This window comes from Athene cunicularia, assembly GCF_003259725.1.
Source record: "Athene cunicularia isolate RWA chromosome 22 unlocalized genomic scaffold, athCun1 chr22_part1, whole genome shotgun sequence".
NCBI classification, from domain to species: Eukaryota; Metazoa; Chordata; class Aves; order Strigiformes; family Strigidae; genus Athene; species Athene cunicularia.
This window is the reverse complement of record NW_020799128.1, coordinates 497943-523228: the sequence shown is the minus strand read 5'-3', so window position 1 is coordinate 523228 and position 25286 is coordinate 497943. Positions and strand designations below refer to the sequence as shown.

At 41.1% G+C, this 25286-nt stretch overlaps 1 protein-coding gene across 1 annotated transcript in view; it reads right to left on the bottom strand.

Moving 5' to 3' along the window:
- Positions 1-19: 19 nt before the first annotated feature.
- Positions 20-25286, bottom strand: part of SLC23A2 (solute carrier family 23 member 2) — a 37383-nt gene continuing 12116 nt past the window's right edge. Inside the window, exons 4-16 of the mRNA XM_026863160.1 lie at positions 21352-21468; positions 19975-20132; positions 15363-15451; positions 13832-13902; positions 12510-12691; positions 9521-9641; positions 8653-8809; positions 6575-6722; positions 5898-6003; positions 2781-2910; positions 2503-2640; positions 1279-1374; positions 20-742 (exon numbers count right to left, since the gene is read on the bottom strand). Coding sequence (XP_026718961.1) covers positions 510-742; positions 1279-1374; positions 2503-2640; positions 2781-2910; positions 5898-6003; positions 6575-6722; positions 8653-8809; positions 9521-9641; positions 12510-12691; positions 13832-13902; positions 15363-15451; positions 19975-20132; positions 21352-21468 — 1746 coding nt within the window. The 3' untranslated portion in view covers positions 20-509. The remainder of the gene's footprint in view (positions 743-1278; positions 1375-2502; positions 2641-2780; positions 2911-5897; positions 6004-6574; positions 6723-8652; positions 8810-9520; positions 9642-12509; positions 12692-13831; positions 13903-15362; positions 15452-19974; positions 20133-21351; positions 21469-25286) is intronic.

Here is a 25286-nt window from a genome sequence, read left to right as displayed (position 1 = left end):
TATATATATATATATATATGGGATTTGACATGACTAGAATTAATTTTTTTCCTTCTCTCTCCCCACCTCCTTCTCACATGATTCAAATTTTTCTGGCGTAACTAACACTGCCAGCAATGAGCGTGCCAAAAATGCCGGCGTCAATGACTTAAAGAAAAATCACCCTAAAAAGTAACGTTTTTCAGTAGCACCTACATACTTCCAGAACCTAAGTCCCATTTAAAATAAACAGACTTAGGTGCACAGGTATCTAGAGCTTCTGAAAAAAAAAAAAAAAAAATCAAACAGAGGAGCATTTGCCAGTTTGACCCAGAGACACTAGATCTGGCTACCACCACCCACAACAGGAAAGCTTTTTTTTTTTTTTTTTTTTTTTTTTAAATCCGTCTCAGCTCTGGTTCCAGAATTTAAATGCAGATATACAAAACATATATTTTAATGCTTCTTAATCAGCAAGAAACTGCAAATACATCTTTTACTACAACTAGATAATATAATTTCAACTAAGGCTATACTGTAGCTTCTGAGTCTTCATCTGAACTCCTGCAGTTACTGCTTTTCCTGAAGCCTTTCCACGTGTAACCCATGAAGGTAGGGCTGATGGGCAGGAAGCTGAAACACCTGTACTTTTTAATAAAGTTCATGCCAAAAGGCAAATCATATGTTTCCATGCCATCCAGTGACTTGCTTCCTTTACCAACCCCTTTCTTCCATTTCCGTATTCCCCTTTCTTCAGGGCTTCCTAGAAATCAAAGTAAGAAAATATAAATACATATCCCTGAATATCTTTATGTGAACACACAAATATACAATAGAGGATAAGAGAAGAAATAAAACCCTAAGTCTCAGACACCACGTTCAGCAAAACTCTGAAAAGATCGAGTCCTCAAAGAGGCAGGAATAGGGGGAAAAAAATGTTTATTGGAAATGGCTATTATCAGTTTTATTTTGTAACTGCTTGTCAAGGTAAGTTTTTCCTCTTGAATGGAAGCAGGCTTGGGCCTTAAATGTATTTTTACTCTGTCTTCTGAAGAAGACTGTTCTGGTTTGGTTTTTATCGGCTGTTTTATACGTTTGACATGAAGACCTTAATCTGAACAGATTCAACGCATTCTCAAAGACACTGAGGTACGCAGGTATGAAACAGTTTGCTCTAGGTCTAAAAGTCAACAAGAAAAGCAGTAACCTGTTCCTCGTCTCCTGCATCCATGAAGCGCTGTGCTTCATGCAGAAAGGCAGTTTATTATTTCAGATAAAATGACAAGTTTACATGCTGACCTGGAATGGTATTATCCAAAATAAACGCCACGCAGCCACCGACAAACATGGCTGTAGTGAGGAGAACGTTTAACACTTGATCAATGCCTGCTATTCCTAGAATAGGGAAAAAATATATTTAGGATTTGAATTTGTATCATAAATATACACACATCCTACTGATTTACACACAGGTCAGCCAGGAAAACTTGCTGAGTACACGGAGGAATTTGCTCTGACAAGGACTCTTAAAACCATGTGGGAATCGATACAGAAGAACTTTCACCTGATGTAGCCCACCCAGCCTTTGCCAAAACTTAACTCCGTGAGCTTTCAGTTACTTATAAAAATGTAATGAAATGCCATTTTTGTTTCTACTGCAGATACAGCCGCTTAATTTAAACTAAATAGAAAACTACAACATGGAAAAGGAGCAATGATCATAATGTAAAATCATGTGGACTGAAACAATTCCTTTTATAAACCTTTACTTTTTAAAAGGTTTATAAAACAGGTTTATAGCACCCGTTCATGGAAGAACACTGTATACTAGCGTATCATCACCTAAGTCTGCTTGAGTGATCTACTTTCCTGAACAACTTAAAGTAGGCTAGATACGTTCTCAAACCTGGTTCTGAAGCAATACGTATACAAAGTTAGTATTTTCTTTAAGAAAACCCCAGCAAATGAAACCAAACAAGTACTCCCGTAAAGAGTCTTCCTTTGATGCCATACCCTGCCACGACAACTATTGAGAAGGTAGTATTAAAACAGAAAACCTTCCCCATGAATTCACCAAAGCCTGTAATTGGGCTAGCAGTCTGAAACGGAGTTCATTAAAATTCAGGTTCAGAATGCACGTTTGCAGTGACAAAAAAAATGTGAGAACCTCAAACGAAATCCCAGCTTCCAAGCTCTACCCTGGTACTCCCCCTTATTCTTTTAACATCATTTACAACTCTGATTCACCCTTCTAGTCTTGCAGTCCAACCTGCAACCGCCTCCTTCCATTGCTCTGCCATCATACCCAGAGAAAGCTGGACAACTTCAAATGTATCCCACTGAAACATTCCGTTCAGGTCTCAACTTTTCAATTAATTCTCTGAACACACCTGCCTTCTTATTTATAGCTTTTTCTACCTCCATAATGCTTTCTCTCTTTATTTCCCTTTACTCTGTACTTGTATGTATACATATGAGTACAAGGTAAAAGTACCCTTCATGTAAATGAGCAGAGACACGTACCTGTGACCAGGGGGTTTTGTTTGAGATAGCTTGGGAGGACAAGGCCAAAGAAAATGGAAAATCCGAGTACAAACAGGTTACGAGAAGAATTTAAATCTATGAACTGAAGGTTAGACAGACCCACGGCTGTAATCATCCCTAAATAAAAATAAGACAAGTCTCAGCTTTCATATAGTCTTTTTCTTCAAAAAAAAGATAGCAACGTACATGTAAACACAGCACTAGAGTAAAAAGACAGAGCCACACAGCGCACAGAGGAGCAGAAAAACATACGTTACCAAAGAGAGTGCAGAAGAGGGCACCAAGGACGGGGTCGGGCAGCGATGCAAAGAGGGCACTGAACTTGCCAACCATCCCAAGCAAGAGCATGAAGGCTGCCCCGTACTGAATAACCCTGCGGCTTCCAACCTGCAGGAGAGCAAAAAGGAAAGGACACTGGAAAAACCCACACCTGGTCCAACTTCACATCTTATTGTTTTCTTTTGCATTTTAAAACTTCTTTTCAAGCTTCCATGCGTTATTTTTTTGTGGTGTTAAAACAGAGGCTGGAAAGCCTTTACAAATGTCTTGGAGGGCTCAGCTGTAACATGGCTGCACTCCAGAATTCTACCATAACTTTGTGTGATTGTGTTTTGTTAACATTAGGTCATCTTTAAAGCCATCTGTAACTGCTAGAGCCACAATAACCATGACATGTGGTGCCCTCCCATCTACAGTAAACAAATAGAACATAAATAGGAGAGATGGCAAACAGATCAATTGTAATGCAAATGGAAAAAAAAAAAATCTAAAATCCATGTGCTGCTGCCCTTTACACACGAATATATGTATTTCCTACCTACCACACGGGTCACTTGAAGGAGATGCAGGCTTTCTAGACAGAGATATTTCAACTGATTTTGTAACACCTCTCTTTGAGAACAGAACTGAATTCACTTCATATGCAAATCACGGCTGTGCCAACACTGTGAAACCCAAGTGCCTGCACTTCCTTCCCATTTTTAGTCTAAGCATTCAAACTTTGGGCAGTACTTCTCTGGCATTATGCTGTAGTGGGAGTTGATAAACCTGAATGGTCGATACTTCAGTAAGTGTTATACTTGCATAAGAGGTGCATCAGGGACAAAAAAAAACCCCAAACTTTTACACTGGTAAGGTGGTTTCTAGCAAAGCTCTTTGTAGGTCTTCTGTTCCAGAGTATTAAGCTTCAGAGTGGATATTAATTTGTTAATCACTGCAATGATTAACATAATCATTGTAATCATGACTGTGACTGAGCTCAATGAGTGAAATAGGGGGAAAAAAAAAAAGATATAGTAGGCATGTTTAGGGTAAAAGTACTTATTTCCCCCATATTCTTCCCTGCTTAACTTTCAGGTGAGAGGTGTTCACCTACAGACAGAAGCTACACCGGTAAACTGGGGTGTTCACTGGAATAACAACAGGCGTTAGCTTGCACCTTCTTTATAAAGAAATTTGTTTCATTAGGTCCACCAGTATTTTTCTCTAAAATTATCTTCCTGCATGAAACAGGCAAATTCTTTAAAAAATCTGCACTATGCAAATGGCTCAATCAGTACAAGACAAACAAATGAAGCTCCTTCTGAAAGCACTCTGGTCAGCATTTAGCTCAAACTATGTATTTATTGCCAAGCACCCAAACACACACTTTATGTGATTATTTTAGAGCACACGATATGGTACCCAGTACCTTACTGGAGCATCCATTTCATCCACTTTGTGACGTAAGATGGCTCTACTTTTGCCCCAACGAATCAGATTTAATTGATTCTTCTCTCATCAAATAGAACTTGCTCAAAGCCTTTGCAGTATTTACATCCAGTTGAAGCCTCAAATTTAAATTCTAAGTGTAATTATATACTGATTTCCAGGGAGGGAAATGCCTTTTCAAACATTGCACTAGTACAACAGGATCACCAGGACTATGCAGTCTTTACTGAGGAGCACTAAAGATCTTCCCTCTCAAATAAACAGCAGAGTATCTACATGCCAAAAATCTATTTTGATATAAATTGAAGTTGAAAAACTCTGAGGTTTTTAGAAATGAGCATGCAGACAGGAAAACACGACAAACCACTGGAGCACAGCCATCCAGCTGTGCCATTCTGGGTAAGGCGCATTCACTCTTCCACCATGCGCTCTGAACAGACCGAACTGTAGTTAACTCTGCTCTCTGTAACAGCTGCCACTTTAACATTCATTTTTCACTGCTCCAAAGCAAAACGCACACTGATTTCTGTGGACTATTAATAAAAAAAAGTGCTGTTAATTCATATCAACTCCTATGAAGTAACAACAGAAAGGGAGCAGAACAGAATAAACCCTTCTTTAAGGATTTTTCTAAGCAAAATTTCTTTTAGGAAATTTCCATCAGTGACTGAATGGAAGACTTATACAGACAGCAGATGGTGCTATTAGTATTTATATTCTACCCTAAACCAGAAAAGAATCATCCTTTGTGCAGAAAAAAAAAATGGCTGAAGATAAATTCATCATCCATTTATTGGATTAAGGCAGAGGGATGAGTTATTTTAAGTGGAGAGCACACATTTTCTATCTTGTACACATGAAGTAGATTTATAGCTTCCAAGCGAAATACACAAGATGTACGCATTTACCACGTAAATTACTCTGACAGATTTCTTAACAAGGTTAAATTAACACTATCAAGCAAATCTCTCTGCAGTCCAAGGTCTCCCAGTTCAGCAAGGCATCAAGCACACATCCAGTTCAGCATGTGAACAAAGGAATTCCTCGAGTGTTTATGTATTTTGCTGACACCCCAAAAGATATGGAATCCCTTAAACATGCTCAGGGCCCTAAAAACCTATAGCAGAAACAAATATTTAGGGTACGTTTAACTTTGAAGTTACCTTGATTGCAACTCCTGATCTAGCTGTGTCAGTGTAACGTCCTAGTACATATGTAGATTAGACCCAAGGACCTCAAGTTGCGCTTCATCGCGTGTTCAAGTGGGACATCAAAACCAGTCAGTTCTCTAGCGATGCTTTCAGAGCCAAAACATCCAAAGGATCAATTTCTATACAGTCTACAGTGTTTATTCCTCAAAACGCCCTAGGGGCCTGAATGCTTTTTTGGTTTTCAAAGGGGCAGCTTATTTAAGCATCATCCACTTTATGTAGGTTTTCTAACTGCCGAATAAAAATAAGATTTTTGAGGTCCTTATCTAGAATGTGTTTCTACAGACAAGTTAGGTAAATTCAGAATGCTGTGTAAAGTTTGTCTGCATGAAGTACTATAGTAGTACGGCTTCTTGGAAAAGGATTATGCTATGAAACATAAAAATAGCATAAGCCATCCTCCAGAGGAGATGAAATACTCAAATCACTGAGTGATCAAGGGAAAGCACATACCTTTGTGATGCCCAAGACACCAATGTTAGGACTGGAAGAAGTGGATCCATTCCCCGTCCCAAATACTCCATCCAGAACACAGGAGAGACCCTCAATAAAAATCCCTAAAAAAAAAAAAAAAAAAAAAAAAAAAAAAAAGGTCAAACTTGTATTAGCGTAGACTCACCTGAGATGGTGCTTTATGTCTGCACGCTATGGGGGGACCAGTTAAGGCCTCAGTCCCACGTGAATTATTATAATTCATGTTTCAAGCTCTAACACACCTGGAAAAGCAACTTGAGTTCTCTTTCTGATGTCTTAGACACCCGTATTCTTAAACTGAGGGAATTACAAACTTATTCAAGTCAAAGTTAGAGCTGCTCTTTCATTTCTAAAACTGCATTTCAGGCGATTTTGACAAACTATCCCAATTCCAGAATGGATTTAGACTTCTGTCCTGATGGAAACTGTACTATTAACTTCCACAGACTCCAGCAGGAATAGGACCAGGTTTCCAATGCTACATTTGCGACAAAATAATTCAACATGACAGCTGCATCTTAAATTTCAGATCCTTGGCCCTTGTGTTTGACCAAATTGTAGCATTTAACCTCACAGCACATTCCTGTCTTATCCCAAGGAAAAAAAAAAAAAAGTAGTTTAAGGCACTGAAAAATATTTTTTTTTTTTTGACATACCTGTTTATTGCATGAATAGGTGGAGGAGGAGCACAAGACAACCTGGCACAGGCATAGTAATCTCCTATTGATTCAATAATGCTAGCAACAACTGCACTAAGCATTCCTATTACTCCAGCGGCTGAAATTGTTGGCAGTCCCCACTGAACTGTGAAGAAAACAAAACTGAAATCTCTCGTGCCACAGAAAACAATTGAGGTATCAAAGCATACAGCAATTTCATAGAATCATAGGATCACTGAGGTTGGAAAGGACCTGTAAGATCATCAAGTCCGGCTGTTAACCAGCCCTGCCAAGCCCCCCACTCAACCACATCCCTTAGTGCCACATCTACACGTCTTGCAAATACCTCCAGGGATGGCGACTCGACCACCTCCCTGGGCAGCCTGGTCCAGGGCCTGACAACCCTTTCGGTGAGGAAATTTTTCCTAATATCCAACCTAAACCTGCCCTGGCACATCCTGAGGCCATTTCCTCTGGTCCTATCACTTGTTACTTTGGAAAAGAACGACCCTCCCCTCTCTGCCCGCTCCTGGCAGGGAGTTGCAGAAGGCCAGGAGGTCTCCCCTCAGCCTCCTCTTCTCCAGACTGAACCCCCCCAGTTCCCCCAGCCGCTCCCCAGCAGACCTGTGCTCCAGACCCTGCCCCAGCTCCGCTGCCCTTCTCTGGACACACTCCAGCACCTCAACATCTTTCTTGTAGTGAGGGGCCCAAAACTGAACCCAGTATTCGAGGTGCGGCCTCACCAGTGCTGAGTGCAGGGGGATGATCCCGTCCCTAGTCCTGCTGGCCACGCTATTTATTCATCTTTAATGGAATCAACAAACTCTCTTCAAAGTAACAAAGTCTGGCAAGTTCCAATAGATGAAAGGAGCAAAGGAAAAACCGTCTAACCAACTGCTTTGATCATGCTTGGAAAAAACCCAATAAACCCTAAACCCCACCAAAAAACTCCTGTTCAGAAGGAAGGAATTTGAACTACTGCTTGTGAAAAAACAATTCTGATCAGTGAGGCGAATGCCACTTAATTATTATTGCTCTAAAAACTCAGTCTTTGGTTACAAGTTTAGTCTACCAAAGAGAATGGCCAACAACCAGCTATGATCACTGCACAAACACCTCCCAATTCAAAATTTTTGTAGAAGAGAAAATAAGATTAATTTAAGCCTGTAGAAAAGCTTGGCAGGTTTTCCACAGCAATTGCCTTGATGCTTTTATCTCTTTGAAATAGATGAGCCTCTCGCAACAAAAGGAACTTTAAGTCGCACAAATGCGAGTGAACAAGGCTTCACAAATAAGAAAGGTCTAATCAAAGTGGAGAAGTTTTCCTCCTTTCCCAAAAGCTTCTATTATACATCTTGCAAGTACTGCTTTACAAGTGGTTTCTTTTAAGAACTACTCAGAACCAAAGCATATGGAAAACCACAGCGAAGCTGCCTCATTACAACGCAGTGGTATTCCTAACAATTTCTATTCTAGCAGAATACTATTCGATTATTACCTCATTAATTCCTGAGCAGCACAAGGGTGAACCAGTTGTGCAACTCTACCTCATGCCATAAGAAACAGCCTTGAACAGCTCTGAATTTAGAGGTGACCAGCCAAATACAAACATCTGAGATGTCGTGTAAAGCGTTTCGTCTTCTCTTGTAAATACTTCCTCATCCTTTGGTAAGCACTGACTGGCATTCTCTGACTCGCCCATCGGATGGATTCTAATACTGTTTCTGCAAGCCAGGACGTTTTTGTGTAGTTGTTATATTGTGGTAAGTCAAGAACAAGTGTGTTTGGGGCAGGGGTTATCTGAAGTCAAGAGTTACCTAGATAAACCCTGCAACTGTCTACTACAAATTCAAGTTTCAAAGAATTGGTCTTCCTTGGGTGAGACATTAAGGTACCATATGAAGGAGGAAAAGCAAAGACCATCCTCCCCACCTACGATGTCTTCAGGTCAGTGCATGTTGAAGTGCATCAGCATATAGTACTAAAAGAAAAATAGCAATGCTTCTGAAAACAACAGAAATGATACTCACAGGTATATTATTAGAAAAACAGCCCTTAAAACCAGACATACTTACAAGGATAAGGAACCTTGAACCACGGAGCTACCAGCAGCACTCCTCGCCGGGCATCCGTGCGAGCGTAGAAGCCGTACTTGGAACTGTCAGGGGGAAAGACGTCTGTCACAGTGAAGATGAAGCAAAGCAACCACGACACCAAAATAGCTAAAATAATCTGTGAAAGGGGAGGAAAAAAGCCGTTTTAAATAAACTATCATCGGCAATATTCATCAAGAGCAAACAGTTCCTGCACAGAATATCTATTACACACATACCTGAGTGTGATCTTAAATGAAATTTTAAGTCTGAACAAGCAGTAAATCCTGTAATAGATCTGTTAGGTGCTTCGTTCTGGCCCCTAACGAAGGTGCTGTTACAAAAGCTTTAGAATTGGAGCAAGCCTCTTCTCTCCCCTAACAAATGGGAAAGTCTCCAAATGGGCACTTAAACAAATGAGTGAATTAGTCTCAACTCTACCAGAGAAATAAAAAGAAGTCTTTCATATGGGGGAATGGAGTACTGCTTACATAAAACCAGAAGATAATGATCTCGCCATCCCTTTTTGGAGGGCTCAGTTTAGGCTTTCACTGCATGCATAAACACACCTTCTCTACCCCCTTCCCTCCCCTCCACGATCTTCATCATCACTCCAATGAGTCTTCATCTGACCGACACCAGAACGGGATCTGGCAAGAATACAGTATGACACTATTTCCTGGGGCAAATGAACCATTTAGTTAAGTTTTCCATAAATCCATTTAAGCTTTTATCTCACCTTTGTGATCTGTTTTATTAGCAAGAAAAATCAAAACCAAGAAAAAAAAACCCCAAACCACAAATTAGGGTGGGTTTTTTGGCCAACTGAAGAACTAGTTCAACTACTTACAGGGAACATCTTGAAAAGCTGCAGCCTGTATGCTGTCCATCCTTTCTTGGATTTGTAAATGGGTAAGGGAAATTTGACATTTCTGGCATACTGAGAAAACAGCAATACTAGGAAAATAGTCCTGAGAAAAAAGGAGGAGGGTGGGACAAGAGAGACACGTTATTAGCACCAATATCTTAAAAATCCTTCTCAGCACAAACCTGTTCAAGCTTTTCAGACACAAAATATGAATGTACATTTTAAATTTAGCACAAGGCATCGTAAGAGAATATATTTTAAATAAATTATTATTCCACGAAAGCTAAACCAGCACAATTTGTATTCAAAAGTGCTGCAAAAACAGCCAGCAGCAAACAGGTAAATGAAACCAAGAGAATGAATCAGACGGAAGAAAGCTCTTCAGAGCTGAGCAGCCAGTAGCAGAGAGCTACGCTGCACTGCTTGCTGCTTTTTGACTCAAACTATCTGTGTGTCCGGGTCTGCTCTGCACACGAAGCACAAAGGTTTGCTGCTAGCAAATGGGGAAAAACCACGAAAACTGGAGGCCAGCATACAGTGATTTTTACATTTCAAAATCTGCATAAAACTCCAAAGCACTCGAAAGATTCCTGTCAAGGGAAATTCTTTCTTCAGTTCTTAAGAATCCTCATTTTTGGTTTGTGTGTACATCTTTCACTAAACAGCTGTAAATCAAGCAGAATAGAGCCCGAAAAACCAAGATTCCATTCAACTGTAGTTCGCCAGTAGCCCAGTTTATTACAGTTTTCAGATGCCCCAGGCATTATGCATCCCCCCCCATCCCGTCAAAACTGCTAAGCTCCTCTGTACGTTAAAAATTAATTCAACTCTGCAGCTAAAATAAGTATCCACTGCAATGAAAAACAAAAAGGCAGGGCAGGCTGCTCAATTCCGAAATAGCCAAAATCAGTTTTGCTATAAAAAGGCTAAACAAAGAGTCAAACTGTCTGAAGGGGCAAAGCTTTTCTGAAATTTGAGATTATGTTTTTATCAGCTGATTAAAAAAAAAAAAAAAAAGGCAGATTTTAAGCCTCCTTCCCTTTTCTGTTCAAGATCAGTTTCAGTCTGTACGAAACAACAGAGCTTTATTCTCCCTCAGTCTCCAGGAACAAAGAGCTCTGCACAAGAAGGGTGTCATTTATAGCCTTTACCCCCGACTAGAGTTGAGTGATAAAGGCACCTTTTCCTCACATTCAGGAAACGTTCTGGCATCTCTCCCAAAGTCCATTATGGAAAGATGGGCTCCACTCCCCAACAGCAGCTATGCTGCCGCGCTAGCCCCGAGGACAGGTGGCTTTGTACTTTGATTTCTTTAGTACAGAGCTGTAAATAATGTAATCGTATTATATTAGGGTAAATAATATTACATTGGCTACATGGCAGGGGGGCTTACTGCCATTCTGTAAAATATTAACAATCTTGAAATGCCCACGGAAACAGTTTTGCTCACGAGATAGACAGGCAAAGACCAATTCAGGAATAATTTCTGGTTTTACAGATCACAATGCGACGTGTTTTATGGATTAAGTTATTTCAGTTTGGCACCCGCAGAACAAGGGAGGTCAGAAAGCTGTTTGGGAAACTGAAAATCTTGTCAAATAGCAACTGCAGCTAATAGAGGATCACAGCTCTTACACAGGTATTATTCTGCTGCGTTAGACAGCAATACAGTATTTTTATCTCATCAGAACAGTCAAGACAATTTCAAATGCCACATCTCATAGAGATCAAGTTAACTTTTGAGTGGTTCTAGATGGCTATGGAGTTATTTTCAACAATCTAGTGCACATTCTTGCACGGCAGAAGCCAGAAATACTTATTGACTGGGTAATATTTAAATCCTGTTCCTAAATTGATTTATTTTTTTCCATCTGCAAAATGTCAACTTTAATTACACGTTTCCACGTCCAATTCACCAAAGGTCTGCTTGATTGATTTAACATTAGTCCCAACTTGCACTGAATTTGTTTTACAGGAAAATAAAATGTTCCTTTGGGTCAGCTGCTTAACATAATAGAATTACAAAAATATTCATGATGCTAACATTCAAGATAAAAGAGAATTAAAGAGCCCTTTTAATCGTAAGCTGCACTTACAGAATACTTTACATGTTCAAAGTACTGTGCAAACAGATTAGTCAGATCAGAATCTGATCTCATCAAGTCATTCCTTCCGCTTCCAGCGCCAGCACAGAGCTGGTCGCTATACACTGAATATAGCAACTGCTTCGGCCAATTTTCTTCTCCCTAAAATGTGGTTTCCATCCTTATTTGGCATCTCACAAGAAGCTTTTGTCTTCATTTCTTTTCTCTCAGTCATTCCCTTTCAGACCACCAATCTCAACTCTTTCATTTCCCTGGCATCTAAACCTAACACAAGCGCACACATCATGTCCCGAAATTCACTCTTAAAGTCTTTTTGTGTCCGCTTATGTCTCATCCGCCAATGGCACTCACGAACACACACACGCTCTCTGTTGTCATACAAACGTCTCTTGGCTACAGGTAAGCAAACTGGTACTAATGACAAACGGACCACTACTACCAATGGTATTTGCTCGCTGTTGCAGCATAAGAAACGTACACAACAGCATCATAAAAACAGAAATACAAATTGTTCCCTAATTTCTCTGGTGTTTTACTAAATCATCTTTTCTATAGCACTGCATTAGACCCAGCCAGTGTGGCTCCCAGATCAACTATTGTTTTATAAAATTCTCTGTTCTCCACACCTCACTTTCAGGCATTGTCCTTCCCTGCCTCCTCAAGTCGCTGCTGTCCTTACTCCCAAGCTGCCAGCTGACCCAAGCCAGCCCCACTCCCATTCCTGCAGGCAGTATTTCTCCATGCTGGGAGCACTGCATTGCCACCTTTGGCAGCCGAGCAGACTCTGGCTTTTCCCAAAATTCCTGCGTGTTGACTTACCAACCGGGACCCCCTGGCCTAAGCCAAGAACACCCAGGAGTACTTACAACATGGCGATACCCCAGTGTTTGCCTGCCCTTTCCCCAGCAGCTTGGAAACCAGAGAGGCCGATGAGGGCAACGGTTGGCGTGATGGTCAGAGGTCCAATGTATCGCAGCAGGGCGCCGGGAAGGCCGAGCAAACCGATCACCACTTCTATCAAGGAGGACATGATAATAGCACCTTGGATCTGAACACACAAGAACGGGAAAGAGACGGTTCAGTCAAATCTGACAAGCTAACTCAAACCGTTTCTTTTTCTGCTCTGGATTACAAACTGCAGTTAAAAGAATTCAGTGACACAGAAGAACTCAGCAAATTTTTCGTCATAAAACAGCTCATTATGTTTAAGTGACTTATTGCTTAAGCATAACACTTATGGTTTTCTCCACAAAACTATTTACACAACAGACCAGTGGGCCAGTCTGGTAGTTGTGTGGATAGCACATCACACTGTCAGACAGGAGACCTGGGTTCCAGGCTAACCTTTAAGCTCTCAGATCGAACCGGCAAGGGTTGGTGGCGCCACGGAGGTGATGCTCCTAGCTCCTAGGGGCAGAGTGTGTGCTGCATTGTTCACAAGTGCTCCTTAGAAGCTGGTATAGAGCAGCGTTGTGGTCTCAGGAGACTGTCAGCCCTCTTGGCTGCAGGGCTCTTGGCAGGATGTAGCTATGGTTTGAACATGGGGAAGAGAGAGGGGTTGTTTTTAATTAAGAAAAAGTTTGCAGCCCAAAGCAACGGGATGGGAGATAAATTCCATGACACACGCCTTAATTTGGACTACGCTATCTACCGCTCTAGTGTGATGCCTGGGCACAACCCTCATCCTGGGCTCTGCAGAGCATGAGGAAGTTCAGACTGCAGTGCTGCGAGTGGAGAAGGAGTTTGACAGATTTCAGTAAGTCTCTTGGGAGAATCAACATCTTATTAGTCTCCAACTTAAAGACACCTAGGGCTGAACACGTTTGCTAACTGCATATTACCTTCCATGGGACAGCCTACTGAAGAGAGCGACAGCAGGCAAGTGGTCTGGTAGCAGCTGGACTGCTACCAGTGAGCACAAATCCCAAAGTCTTACAAGAAGAGTATTCGTCTCGCTTGTGCATTTTACTGTGCGTCTCTGGAATGTGGTAACTAACTCCTTGAATTTGCTGTCCAGCCATGAACAAGTTGAAAAGATGAAGACTTCCATGAAATGTGTAAAGGGATATATTCAAATGAAATCACAGTGAAAGAAGAAATGAGCAACTTAAAGATGAAAACACATAGTTTGGTAAGAAACTCAACCGGAATCGGACAGATCAACAGCTAAAGGCTACTCCTACATTACCTCTCGTATTCTGGGGTACCAGATGTGCTCAGTGTGAAGCAGTTCTGTTGTTCCGTTTGTAACTGTTATATCTTACAAAAAGAAGAAAAGAAAAAACACAGGTATTTATTCCTCAGCCACTTTAATACAAAATAAATCTCTCCTTAGGCTGTGTCTGACAAATAAGCCTTGATTTACACAGAGTAAAAGTTCTGCAATGCTACAAATCAAGTAATAACACGCTTACATTCCCCAAGAGCTAACCACTAATTTTACCCACTGTACTGAAGTGGAAAAAAAAAAAATCATAACTTTCAGAAAGGTCAATTAGGGATTCTTTCCCCACTCCAATAAATGGATGAATGGAGATTACTCAACTGCACACTAGGAATCAAGTACTCCAACGTTTGTTGTTCACCAATTTAGGTCACTCACTGAACTGACCCATGGTAACACCATCTGACACCTTTTGAAGGTTAAATGATTCAAGAGCAAAAGACAGCATGGGCTCTTTCTGAAAAGCCAAAGTAGTGGAAAAATTGCTTTGCCATCAGAGGTTATCAGGCAGTATTTTCTTTCAACAAGGTGTGTATTAGGATGCTGGCACATTTTGGTGCACGGAAATTCCATCCAGCACTACACTAAAGCACACCACAGTTTGCCTTTACCTCTTGGGCTCTAAATCCCACAGGCTGCTTCCCAGTAGCTAAGTCTGACTGCCCCAGGGAGAAAACATGAATGCTCAAAACTAAGTTTTCTACAGCAAAAACATCAGGAAAATTAATTAGATGGTTGTAAGTGAATCAAAACACATGTATAAACGCATAAATAATATAAATGATTAGAGAATCAAAGGACCCCTGGGAAGAACTTTAGTTAGAAGGAGGCAGCCTGCTGCTCTGCACCGCTGTCGTGCCCTGCCCACAGCCCTGACTAACCACACCCCATTAAAAACTGCCAGAGCCGATTCCACTTCAGGTTTCTAACCTAAGTTAAAGCAGAAGTCCCCCACCCAACTAGTTATACTGCACATTTTCGCTCTAAATAAAATTCAAAACCTTTCGGGATGATGAAGCTAGCGAAGAGAAAGTTAAAATGAACACCCAACTATTATCAAAGCTTGCTCTGCAAAACCCGTCAGGTATGAATTAAACGGGTAAAAATACTGGTCTGGAGGTGAACGTTGCTCAAACTTATTACTACTCAATTTAAACGGACTCGATCAGACTCACTACTTGCAAATACCAGAAAGGAACTTCCCCAGAATCCTTCTGCCTTTCTCTACATTGTTAACAAAACAACTGGTTTATGCTACTGTTAAGATTTCTTTTGTCAACATTTTTTTATATTAAAACCCCTCAGAAATAGAATTCCACAAGGGCATTGTTAGGAATCTTTCCAAGGCACAAAATTTTAACATTATAAAAGGACGTAATTTTTCCTATTCTCTGCTCATTACTTCCAATTTCCATATCAAAAGGTTTGGCAGTTGCACCGTATGTGATCTGGGTCATCTGTCACTTAAACCCGAACAAGCATAACTGACAGTTACCTGTATTATTACATTTCCACTTCTCCAGGGAGAGTATTGCTCTAGCAGGTGCTAAGAATGCAAAAGCACTGGCTTGAAACAAGGGTAACCTGGTGGAAAGGGAAAGAAGTGTTACAGTACTGTGTCAGGACATCACTCGCAGTTAGGTGGTTACTCATCCTCAGAACCATCCTTTACTGCAGGGGGTTACTAAAACCGTGAAATATGAGAATTTCTTACTTAAAAAACAGCCATAGAAATACTAAGACTTCATAAACCCAAGACCCAACAGAAGACACTACATGCACAAAGTCATTAATAATAAATATTGCATGTATTATTTATGTGATATTAATAAAAATATTAATAAATGCCTATAACAGATAATTACTGGCCACCAGCATGCAGACATTGATTGAAGGTTTTGACTCAGCAGCACAAGGACGCAGATGCACGTTCTGATGTAAGTACCAGCCAGACTGCTGAACATGCAGCTTCTGCCGTCCCGCCACATTAAAAAAGCTCTTTGATAGTGCAGTATGCAATCTGCATACTCAATACCTTCTCTCTGCATAACTTGAAGTACAGTCATTTATACATTCATCTTTAAGTGTACGTGTAAATAACTATTAGGTTGATAAGAGTTGATTAGATGTTCCAGGTGGCTACCAACAATAAATACAAACGCTTGCAAGAATTTCAAGATGACATTCTTAGCATTGGTGTTTACACTTCCCAAAAGGTTCAAGATCTAAAGAGCATCTCCCAGCACCTACTACATATTTATTGAATCAAGTGTAGCTTGCGTAACATCACAAATATCCAGATGTTACTTAACTACAGAGATGATGCACTTTGAACTATTCTATAATGTCAACAATGGATTGTATGTAGTAAGACTCCCTTTAATAGCAGACCTCAAACTAACACATGGAACACTTAATTTCTCATGTGGCTCTAGTTACTGCTCCGTGTTTATGGCTGCTTTACTGCCGCAATGAAGTGCCTCGATGCCAGTGCAAACACCAGTAAAGGAAAAAAAAATAACTGTAGCTGAGTCAGATAAAGATCAGAAAAGGCACAAAGAAGGGGTGAAAATAAACAACGTGGGAAAAAAAAAATCCTGTACAAGCTTAACACAAAAAAGATCAAACCAGAAGCACGTTACTAACAGACCAGAAGCATGTTACTAACAGTAGTTGTAAAGTTCACAGGCAGGAAGTCAGAACAGTTGAACTACCATTGGAAAGGAGTTTGGGTCATAAGCAATCTAAAAAGCTGTCCCATCTACTGCAAACGTTGAAAACTGCATCAGAAAAAAAAATAATCAAACTTCATAAAATACATGAGCCATCTGAGCACACCTGAGTGGCACGCAGTTCCCTTCGAAGCTTCTTCAAGCAAAAATCAAAGCTTCATCTTGGGTGAAGAAATGGTTGGTAGCTACAAGTGAATGATTCACCTTATTTTTCAAGGTTCGTTAGGCAAACTGAGCAAGCTGGTGCCCACGGCAAAATACGCAATACCTGTAACAAGCTGTTACTGCTCTATCCCACCTACACAGTGCTCTGGCCCCCTGTAATGATTTTGTAAATAGACATTGCAAACGCATTCTCCAGTCATGAAGTCAGTTGTACTGAGACTTAGGTCCAGACCGTGAGCTCTGTATCACAGACTGAACAGTAAGATCTTAGTATGCCAACCTCTGCTATCTGCTCAGCCTCTATATGAGACAGTTAACCTGGAATATTTACCCAACAAGGCCAGTATGCTCAAAATAATGTTGTTTGTTTTTCCTCAGCAGAAAAAGTTGGGGGGATTTGGTGGGGTTTGTTTGGTTGTTGTTTTAAAACCCAAACATATTACTCAAAACCAGCCAACCAAGATCAGTCTTTTCCTGAGGAGACAGCTGCAGTCTGGAACATGACTTAGGAAATACCCTTCACATCGCTACGCCAGGCATTCATTACTAGCTGGGTAAAGTACCACCAGCTTACGACTGGGATATCATTTTAAGTTCATATCTAAATTGTGAAGTCGCTCAATTTTGGCACCAGCCCTTGTGAAGACAGAGCTTTTTAGGCAGCTAAAGTCGTCTGGAAATGTCTTCGTTATCTTAACACTTCACACGGATGTAAGAATGCTTAGAAAATGTAGCGATGGGCACGACAAAAACCCTAAAATATTTAGGTATATTAAAGCTGTATTTGATTGTCTCAGTCATACTAATTACTCTGAATCCTTGCCAAATCTTTTGGCTTATTACATAATCTAATAAATAGCTCGAATTGCTAAAATTAGTATAGGTACCAAATTGACCACAACTCTGCCTCATAACTGAGCTAAATCCATCTTTAAGGATCTTTAAACCATGGAATTTGACCTTTTGAAACCGTAGTGGCTTTATTTACTGAAATACTTTGCAGTTGACAGACTTGCCAAAAAATACTTTTAAAATCTCATTTAGAGAACGTCGCTGCTCTATCCCATTCCCACCCTTACATAAAACTGGAATCACATGTTAAATAGTTATAAAACCTTCAACCGCAGAAATTTTCTCCTTAAATACAAGTTCACTTCTGTTATGACCCAAACAAAACTGCCTCTTCAGCATGTAAACATGTACTTCACCGTGCAAGTGGAAGCCACTGAAAAGGAAATACTATGGAGGGCAGAGGTGGGATTATACAGAAGGAAAAGAACATTTCAGTATGATGGGACCACACTGGTTTCTGCAAGAGCCCCAAATCACTCTGCAGTAAGTAATAAAGAGCCCAAGATTAGTTAGGGAGAAAAAACCACAGAACTAAAGTTTGTCATATTCTTGAAGAGATACAAGATTCATGAGGCATAAAAACGAAGCTGCTTCTGATAAATCTGAGGCAGAAGAAGAAAGCTGGTAGAAGTACAGGAAACAAAGCTCCCCTCTGAGTTAATCTCCATCCACAACTCTGCAATTCTTATAAAATTGGAAGATTTTAAACTTCAGTAAATCCAGGGAGGAGACACTAAAAAGTAGAACAATAAAAGAACTCATCTTCCAGTTCCTGTCTAGGTCAGCAATCTGATTCCCTTTACAAAGCACAAATAGAAAATGGGGGAAAACCCCACATCTCTCCCGTTAACAGAGAGGTTCAAAGCACCAAAGGGCACAACTCTGCTTCCTTTAAAGATCAGGTACCTGAAAATTTACAGTTACAGCTAAAGCAAGCTACCCATTGAGCACAAAGAGCCAATCAGGCAGAAAATATTATTATTAACTGCAGGTAGTCTTGACTAAAAGAAAATACATTGGGGAAAGAAAATCTCTTTCAACAATTTTCATTGTGTTGGTTTGTCATGAGAATGAACTTTTCATACAAAACAGTGGAGCGATTTTATAAGTTAAGAAAGACATAGTAAAAAAATAAAGGGAAGGTTTTTTCCAAAGGAGAGAAGACAAGAAAGCGAACTAAAACAGCAACTACGGATTACATTGGAAAAGCTGAAATATTTGGCAAATTTTTAGATGAAAAGCTGATCCACAAGTGATCTACCATAGGCTTGTCTTCTGCACCCTATTGAGATAACTTTTCCACCCAAAGATTCTGTTTCTTAGATAAATTTTTGAAAACATGGGGGGTGTCTCTCCATTTGCTGTTGGAACGCAAGATTTCAGCTCACGTTGTTCTTAAACTGAACGCAACGACCCACGAATCATTCGAGTAACCAGATGAGGACATGCTCTTAAAATACGCACTTTTCTCCTGGTTTTACTTATCGCTCTTGGTTTATTCAAGAAGATGCAGAAATAACTCTGCAGGTTTTAGCTACTCTCAGTTCTCACAGGCAGAGCCAACAGAAGTTTAAGTAAACATGTCAAATGTTTCTCTGCAGTGTTTACTGTAGAACACACATTTTTAAAAAAGATTTATCTTCATGTTAATGAAAGTCACAACATCCTGTTCTTACCAACACCAGATTTTTACAAGTATCTGCTAACACTTCAGTTGGTCTCTTGCATCCTCCCCTCCTAAGGAGAGCAGACCAAAGGAGAGGTGCAGGCATCCTGCAAGGCCACACACTCCTGCAGGTATTTCTCCCCAGCTCAAGGAAGAATCATTAAACATGCACTCAGAGCAACTAACAAATACAACCAAACTGTTTGTATTGGAAGGCACCAGAGCCAGTCAGTTCAGAGAGTTACCCTCATCATTTTTCCCTGCCTTTTTTAATGGACAAGCACACAATCTGCTGTAGGATCAATCACAACAATCAGTATCATTCAAGAAACTAATAAAAATATCAAAATTAGTTCTTCTTTACCAAGGTGTATGACTTTTTCCTTTCCCCCAGAAATACTTCTCCCCTCTCTGTCCTCGTGGATTTCCCTCCTCCTTCCCTCTGCCTGTCCCTGCTGTATTTTCTTGCTCTTGGAATGCCTTCTCTCATTTCAGATCCACCTTTTTTTGGGAGCAGCTTTCCAAAAGCTTTCCCTAACTGCCCTGTATTTGACCTGCAAGCTTGTGTTTCATGTTCATCCTTTGAAAACGGGACTACCTACCTCTTGGATCTCAGACTGCATCCTGGAAAACCCAACAGATGTCTAGTCTTACCACCACCTCAACAACTAGATACAAGTCCCAAATCTCACCTGCACCCAAAAGTTGTTTGTAACAATGTAGTGATGCCCACGCAGAAGAAAATGGTCCCAATCAACTGGCTGGTAGCCCACTGGTCAAATCCAACACACATGGCATCAGCTAGCAAAAAGGGTACTGCTATAGTTCCACTGAAACATGTTAAGTAGTGCTGTGAAGAGAAAAATGGTTTCTTAATACTGCAGCCAATATTAATAAGTAAATAAATTTATGACCATCTTTTTTTTTTTTTCCATTGGTTATTTTTTCTTTTGAATTATCCACAAAAGCTCTCACTTCCTGGTCCTAAGCACTTCTTCAAATATTTTCCCTCCACGTTTTGCTACCACTAGCCTGTTGCTAACGATCGTTGTTTCTGTAGGATAAACTACTTATTTACGTAGCCACATGGCTACTGTTCTTGATGAGGAGGTATCTAGGTAACTGCGCTCAAAACAGCTTCTAACTTAGAAAAGCAGATAAATAACTCCATTCACTTTCAACCATGTGAAAAACCATTAGCTTACAAATGAACTTAAGAACACACACAAACTAGGCTGCAAATAAGCTCCCAAGCACCAGAAACTCGGTACTCATTAATTCTTTTTCAATCCAAATACATTAAGCAAACAAACAAACAATCACCATACTCAACAATGCAAGTAAAAATAGAATCCCTACAGAACTGCCAGTCCTTGAGGAAAGACAGAAATAAAAAGGATGCTTTGGAATGTATTTGTTTGGAGATCTCAACATACTTTACACATATTAACAAATTCTCGGCATTCCTGTGGGACAGATATTAACATTCAAGAAAGAAATAAGATGAAACAAGCCGTTCCGCTTCACAGGAGTGAGTGGCTGAGCTGATAGTAACATCCAGCTCAGCACTACAGTCCTACTCACTGAGGAAGCATATGCTCACACTCCCAGGAGCCCCGAATCTGCCTGCCCCACTCAGGAGTGAGCCTACAGGTGCAGGATGATGCTGTCAAAGCTTGCAGGATTGAAATGACTACACCAGCAGCTTTAACAGTCAAGATTTCAGGATTAAACCACTGCCTCCCTCCATCTTTAATTTCAGAGGTCCAGATGTCACTTTCTGAAGCTTACCACTTAGCCTTTCCTCACTTATTTGCTAACAGCAGCTTAGAAGACTAAATATTGAAGTGAATCTCACAAACGCATATGCCAGCAAACAATAATATACATCATTATCAACACAGTCATCTTTGTGATCAGAAGAAACTATCTTAACACTTTCTTCCAACATGTGAGAGTGTGGGAGGAATAAAATTACCATGTACAGAAATGCAATGAACTACACAGAAAATGCTAAACGAGCTTTAAAAGTTACAAAAGCAAGATATTATAGCTGTTTGGAAACATACCTGTAACCCCAAAAATATGCAGAGATACCAAGGAGGAACGTCTTCAATAGTGTAAATCATGTCAGTTCTCTGTGCATCTAAGCTGCCGCTGCTGTCCAGTGTCTCTGCCAAAGAGCTCTGTTTTGACAGGGGGGGTGGAAAGGTGGGGAGGATAAAAAAGGTGGGGGAGGACATGAACAACAACAGCAGGTTACTGTTTCATATGAATAAACGGAATGTGAGCTATCAGCCAACTCCCAGATACTCCAAGGCCGGTATAGTACTCCCAAGAAATGCTGATATGTGGCATTTTTAAAGCCTTTTACCTCTGACAGTGAGCTCACAGAACCCCAGAATCCTCAGGGTTGGAAAAGCTCCTCCAGCCCCACCATGACCCTCCCCCTGACCGTTCCCAACTCCCCCAGACCCCTCAGCGCTGGCTCAGCCCGACTCTTCAACCCCCCCAGGGATCCCGGGGACTCCCCCCTGCCCTGGGCAGCCCATTCCAACGCCCAACAGCCCCTTCTGCACAGAAATCCTTCCTCAGAGCCAGCCTGACCCTGCCCTGGGCAGCTTGAGGCCATTCCCTCGGGGCCTGGCGCTGGGGCCTTGGCTCCAGAGACTCATCCCCCCTCTCTGCCCCCTCCTGGCAGGGAGTTGCCGAGGGCCAGGAGGTCTCCCCTCAGCCTCCTCTTCTCCAGACTGAACCCCCCCAGTTCCCCCAGCCGCTCCCCAGCAGACCTGTGCTCCAGACCCTGCCCCAGCTCCGTTCCCTTCTCTGGCCACGCTCGAGTCACTCAATGGCCTTTTTGGGGTGAGCTCCAGCTTTAGGCACTGAACTTGCACTGAACATACTCACTTCCATAAGCCATCCCTGTCCCTGCTTCTTCATACTAACACAACAATTGGTCTTCTGTGATACAACCAAACAGGCAGACAAAAGGTGCCCAAAAATCGGGATTATCATGACAGAATTATTAAAAAAAAAAGAAGCAGAATTAAGTAGAAGAGTCAACAAAGATTACTGTCAAAGCAGAATGGCTATCCTTGCATAAGAGACCAAAATCACAGGCAAGAAAGTTCCTCATTATGGTAATTGCTTCCCCACTTAAGTCCTACTCATTTTCAGTCGTGGTTAACCTTTTTTAGCCACAAGATTTATTATTTTTGCTTCCACCCCACATTCAAGCAGTCAAGAAAAACGCTAATCATGATAACTGAATACTTCCATGGCCAATTAGTCAAGCAGACTTCCTCCAAACCTACAGGAATTTAAGCGAGACCACATTCTGGCCTACCATGTGCCCTGAGAGCTAACAGACTACTGACCACACATGTACAGGCAGCAAAATCCCTGCAGATTTTCCATTAAAACAAGACTCAGCTCAATCGTTTCTTCTCTACAACAAAGTGGAAACGTTTTGTTCAAACTCTCTGGTTTTGGAATTCCTGAGAACAAAAACACAATGCTCCAAAGCCCAAATACCAATAACAAAAGCAGGAGGAAGTATCAGATTTTATCATTTCAGCTCAACTAACCAAAAAATACCTTATATAACTACTGTTCTGACCTAATCCAGACTCGAACATAACAACCCCATGTGAAGTAGCCTTACACAAAGAATGGGAACTTTGCCAGACTTGTGACTTTGCCTCAAGTGGTCTTTACTTCTTCAGAAATCACAACACATCCACAGATTATGCTTGGATAATCTCCATTTGGTTTATCATCTGCAAGGTCAGGGAAGCCAAAGCCAAACTGAGCCATGTTATTTCCCTCTTACCTCTGATTTCTGTTGGGAAAACAAATGCCACCCGGGTTAACTCAAACTCAGGGAGTGTAAATGACTACCCTGCTATGGAAAGTTCAAGAGTATTGCAGTGGAAAGGCAAAATATACGAACACTAATTTCAGAAAAGTCTTTCAAACTCTCTTTAAGCACAGAAGAATCTGCTCACCAGGGTTAGCCTAAACAAGGTATAGCTCCTAAGCAGAGGAATAAGGGAAATTGTTCACTGCAAAACTCATCTTGCCAATTTGCAGCACCGATGTAATTTTTTCATTGACTGAAAAATGAAAGACTGCTCTCGTGACCCAAGTCTCTAAAAAACAAGTGAAAAAAAATTCAGGAACTTGAGTTTTAGGGTTTCATCTCATACTGGAGGGAGAGCACTCAGCAGCACTAAGCCTGTACACATCTTGTCTCTAACTGGAACTTAGGACAGAACAGTCACATCCTCAGGTCAGCGCAGGGGTGTGTAGTCCAAAGCTGGGCACAAAGTGGCTGACCCACAAAGACAGGCAGGAGGAGGAAGACTCAAGAGCAAACGTAGTTACAGACGAACAGTAGGACACTTTTCTTCACTAGAGGCTTTTTCTAAGAACTTTCTCATGCAAACAACAAAGATTCATCCAGAGAAGCTCCTGTGATACTCTCCGTTGTTATAAAGCAGTTTTGTTAACCTTTCTCCAGACTATACACACACACATATAGATACATGAAAAATATACATGTGTGTATGATTGCCTCACCTCGCCTCTCTTTCACTGCAACGTATGTTCCAACCAAGAACTTTGCTCACCAGTGATACTGCCTGTTTATTCAACATTTTGACTAAGAGGTCATCATACACTTTCAGAGAGACAGAGGTCACGAAGAAGAGTAAGAATGGTTACAACATCTGCTTGTGGGGTAGGAACAGAGAGGCATCAGCAGAAATTCACTGTTTACTTCATGAATCACGTCAGCGTTGGCTTGCTGAAACCACCCAAAGAGCAGCACAGCTTTAGGAGACCGAACTGTGGCTAGCTCCCCACCCACCGGCAGCGTGGAAGGAGAATATACCTACCACGGCGCACAGAGCCACCTGCATTACTCCTTCCAAGGACAGACAGAAATGGGATTTTCAAAGCTCATGTTCCCATGCAGGATACCAGGCTCTCTAAAAATCCGTAAGTGATTTGTGGTGACTCTGTTTTGGCCCCTGCCTTTTGAAAACCCATCTTTTGGCTCTTTTCTAACCAATATCCAGTAGCTACCCAACTGTTCCACTTAGTGCCAAACACTAGTTTTTCTTCACAAGACTGATGAGGTTGCCTCAAGTACGTTCCTTGAGTTTTCCACCTGCCCTTCTATTTTACTACATATATATATATATATACACACACCCCCTCTTCTTTGGGCAGCAGCAGTCAGAAATTATGACCCGTTTTTACCAGGAAGACGATGGCACATGCAGCACATTTATGAGCCCTTTCAGAGCTTTTCACTTTGGATTACATTTACACCCACATTTGTCGGCAAAGAGCAAGAAAGACCAGCAGGCACCAGGCCTAGGAACAAGTTAACTCATCCATGGCATATAGAAAGCTCTCTTTGGGCACAGACTGACAACTGTGAACAGATTTAAGGTCCCCTTCAGAAAGTGAAGTTTACAGGTCTTCTAACAAAAGAATTTCAAACTTTAAGGCATAATTGTCATAGCAATGTCTCTCCTACACAGCAAAGTGATTGGATAAAAAAAAAAAATCCAGGATACTCCTCATTCCTTCCAAAAGCCAGACTTACGCTGCTTTGGAAGAGGAAGCTTTCACCTTCATCACACCTTTTGCAGATAATGGCTGAAGGGAACCAACATAAAAGAGACCAAGACCAAACAACGAGGAATTTGGGAATGAGGGTGAGGTCTGGCTACTCTGCTGAAAAGTCACTGGGTAGTCACTGGCCCTTTCGTATCTCGAGCGTGTGCCTGCTGGTTTAATACATCGACTATGTGCTGGTGCTTGCCAAGTGTGCCAGAGTATGCTGTAGGGAACTGCTGGGAACGAACTGCACCTTTCTGAACGAGATACTGATCAGAGACTAATTATTTTTTTTATTATTTTCAACTGGCCAAAAGTGTAATAACAGAAAAAATGGGGGGGGAAAAAAAAAAAGCACAGAGTAAGTTTAAAT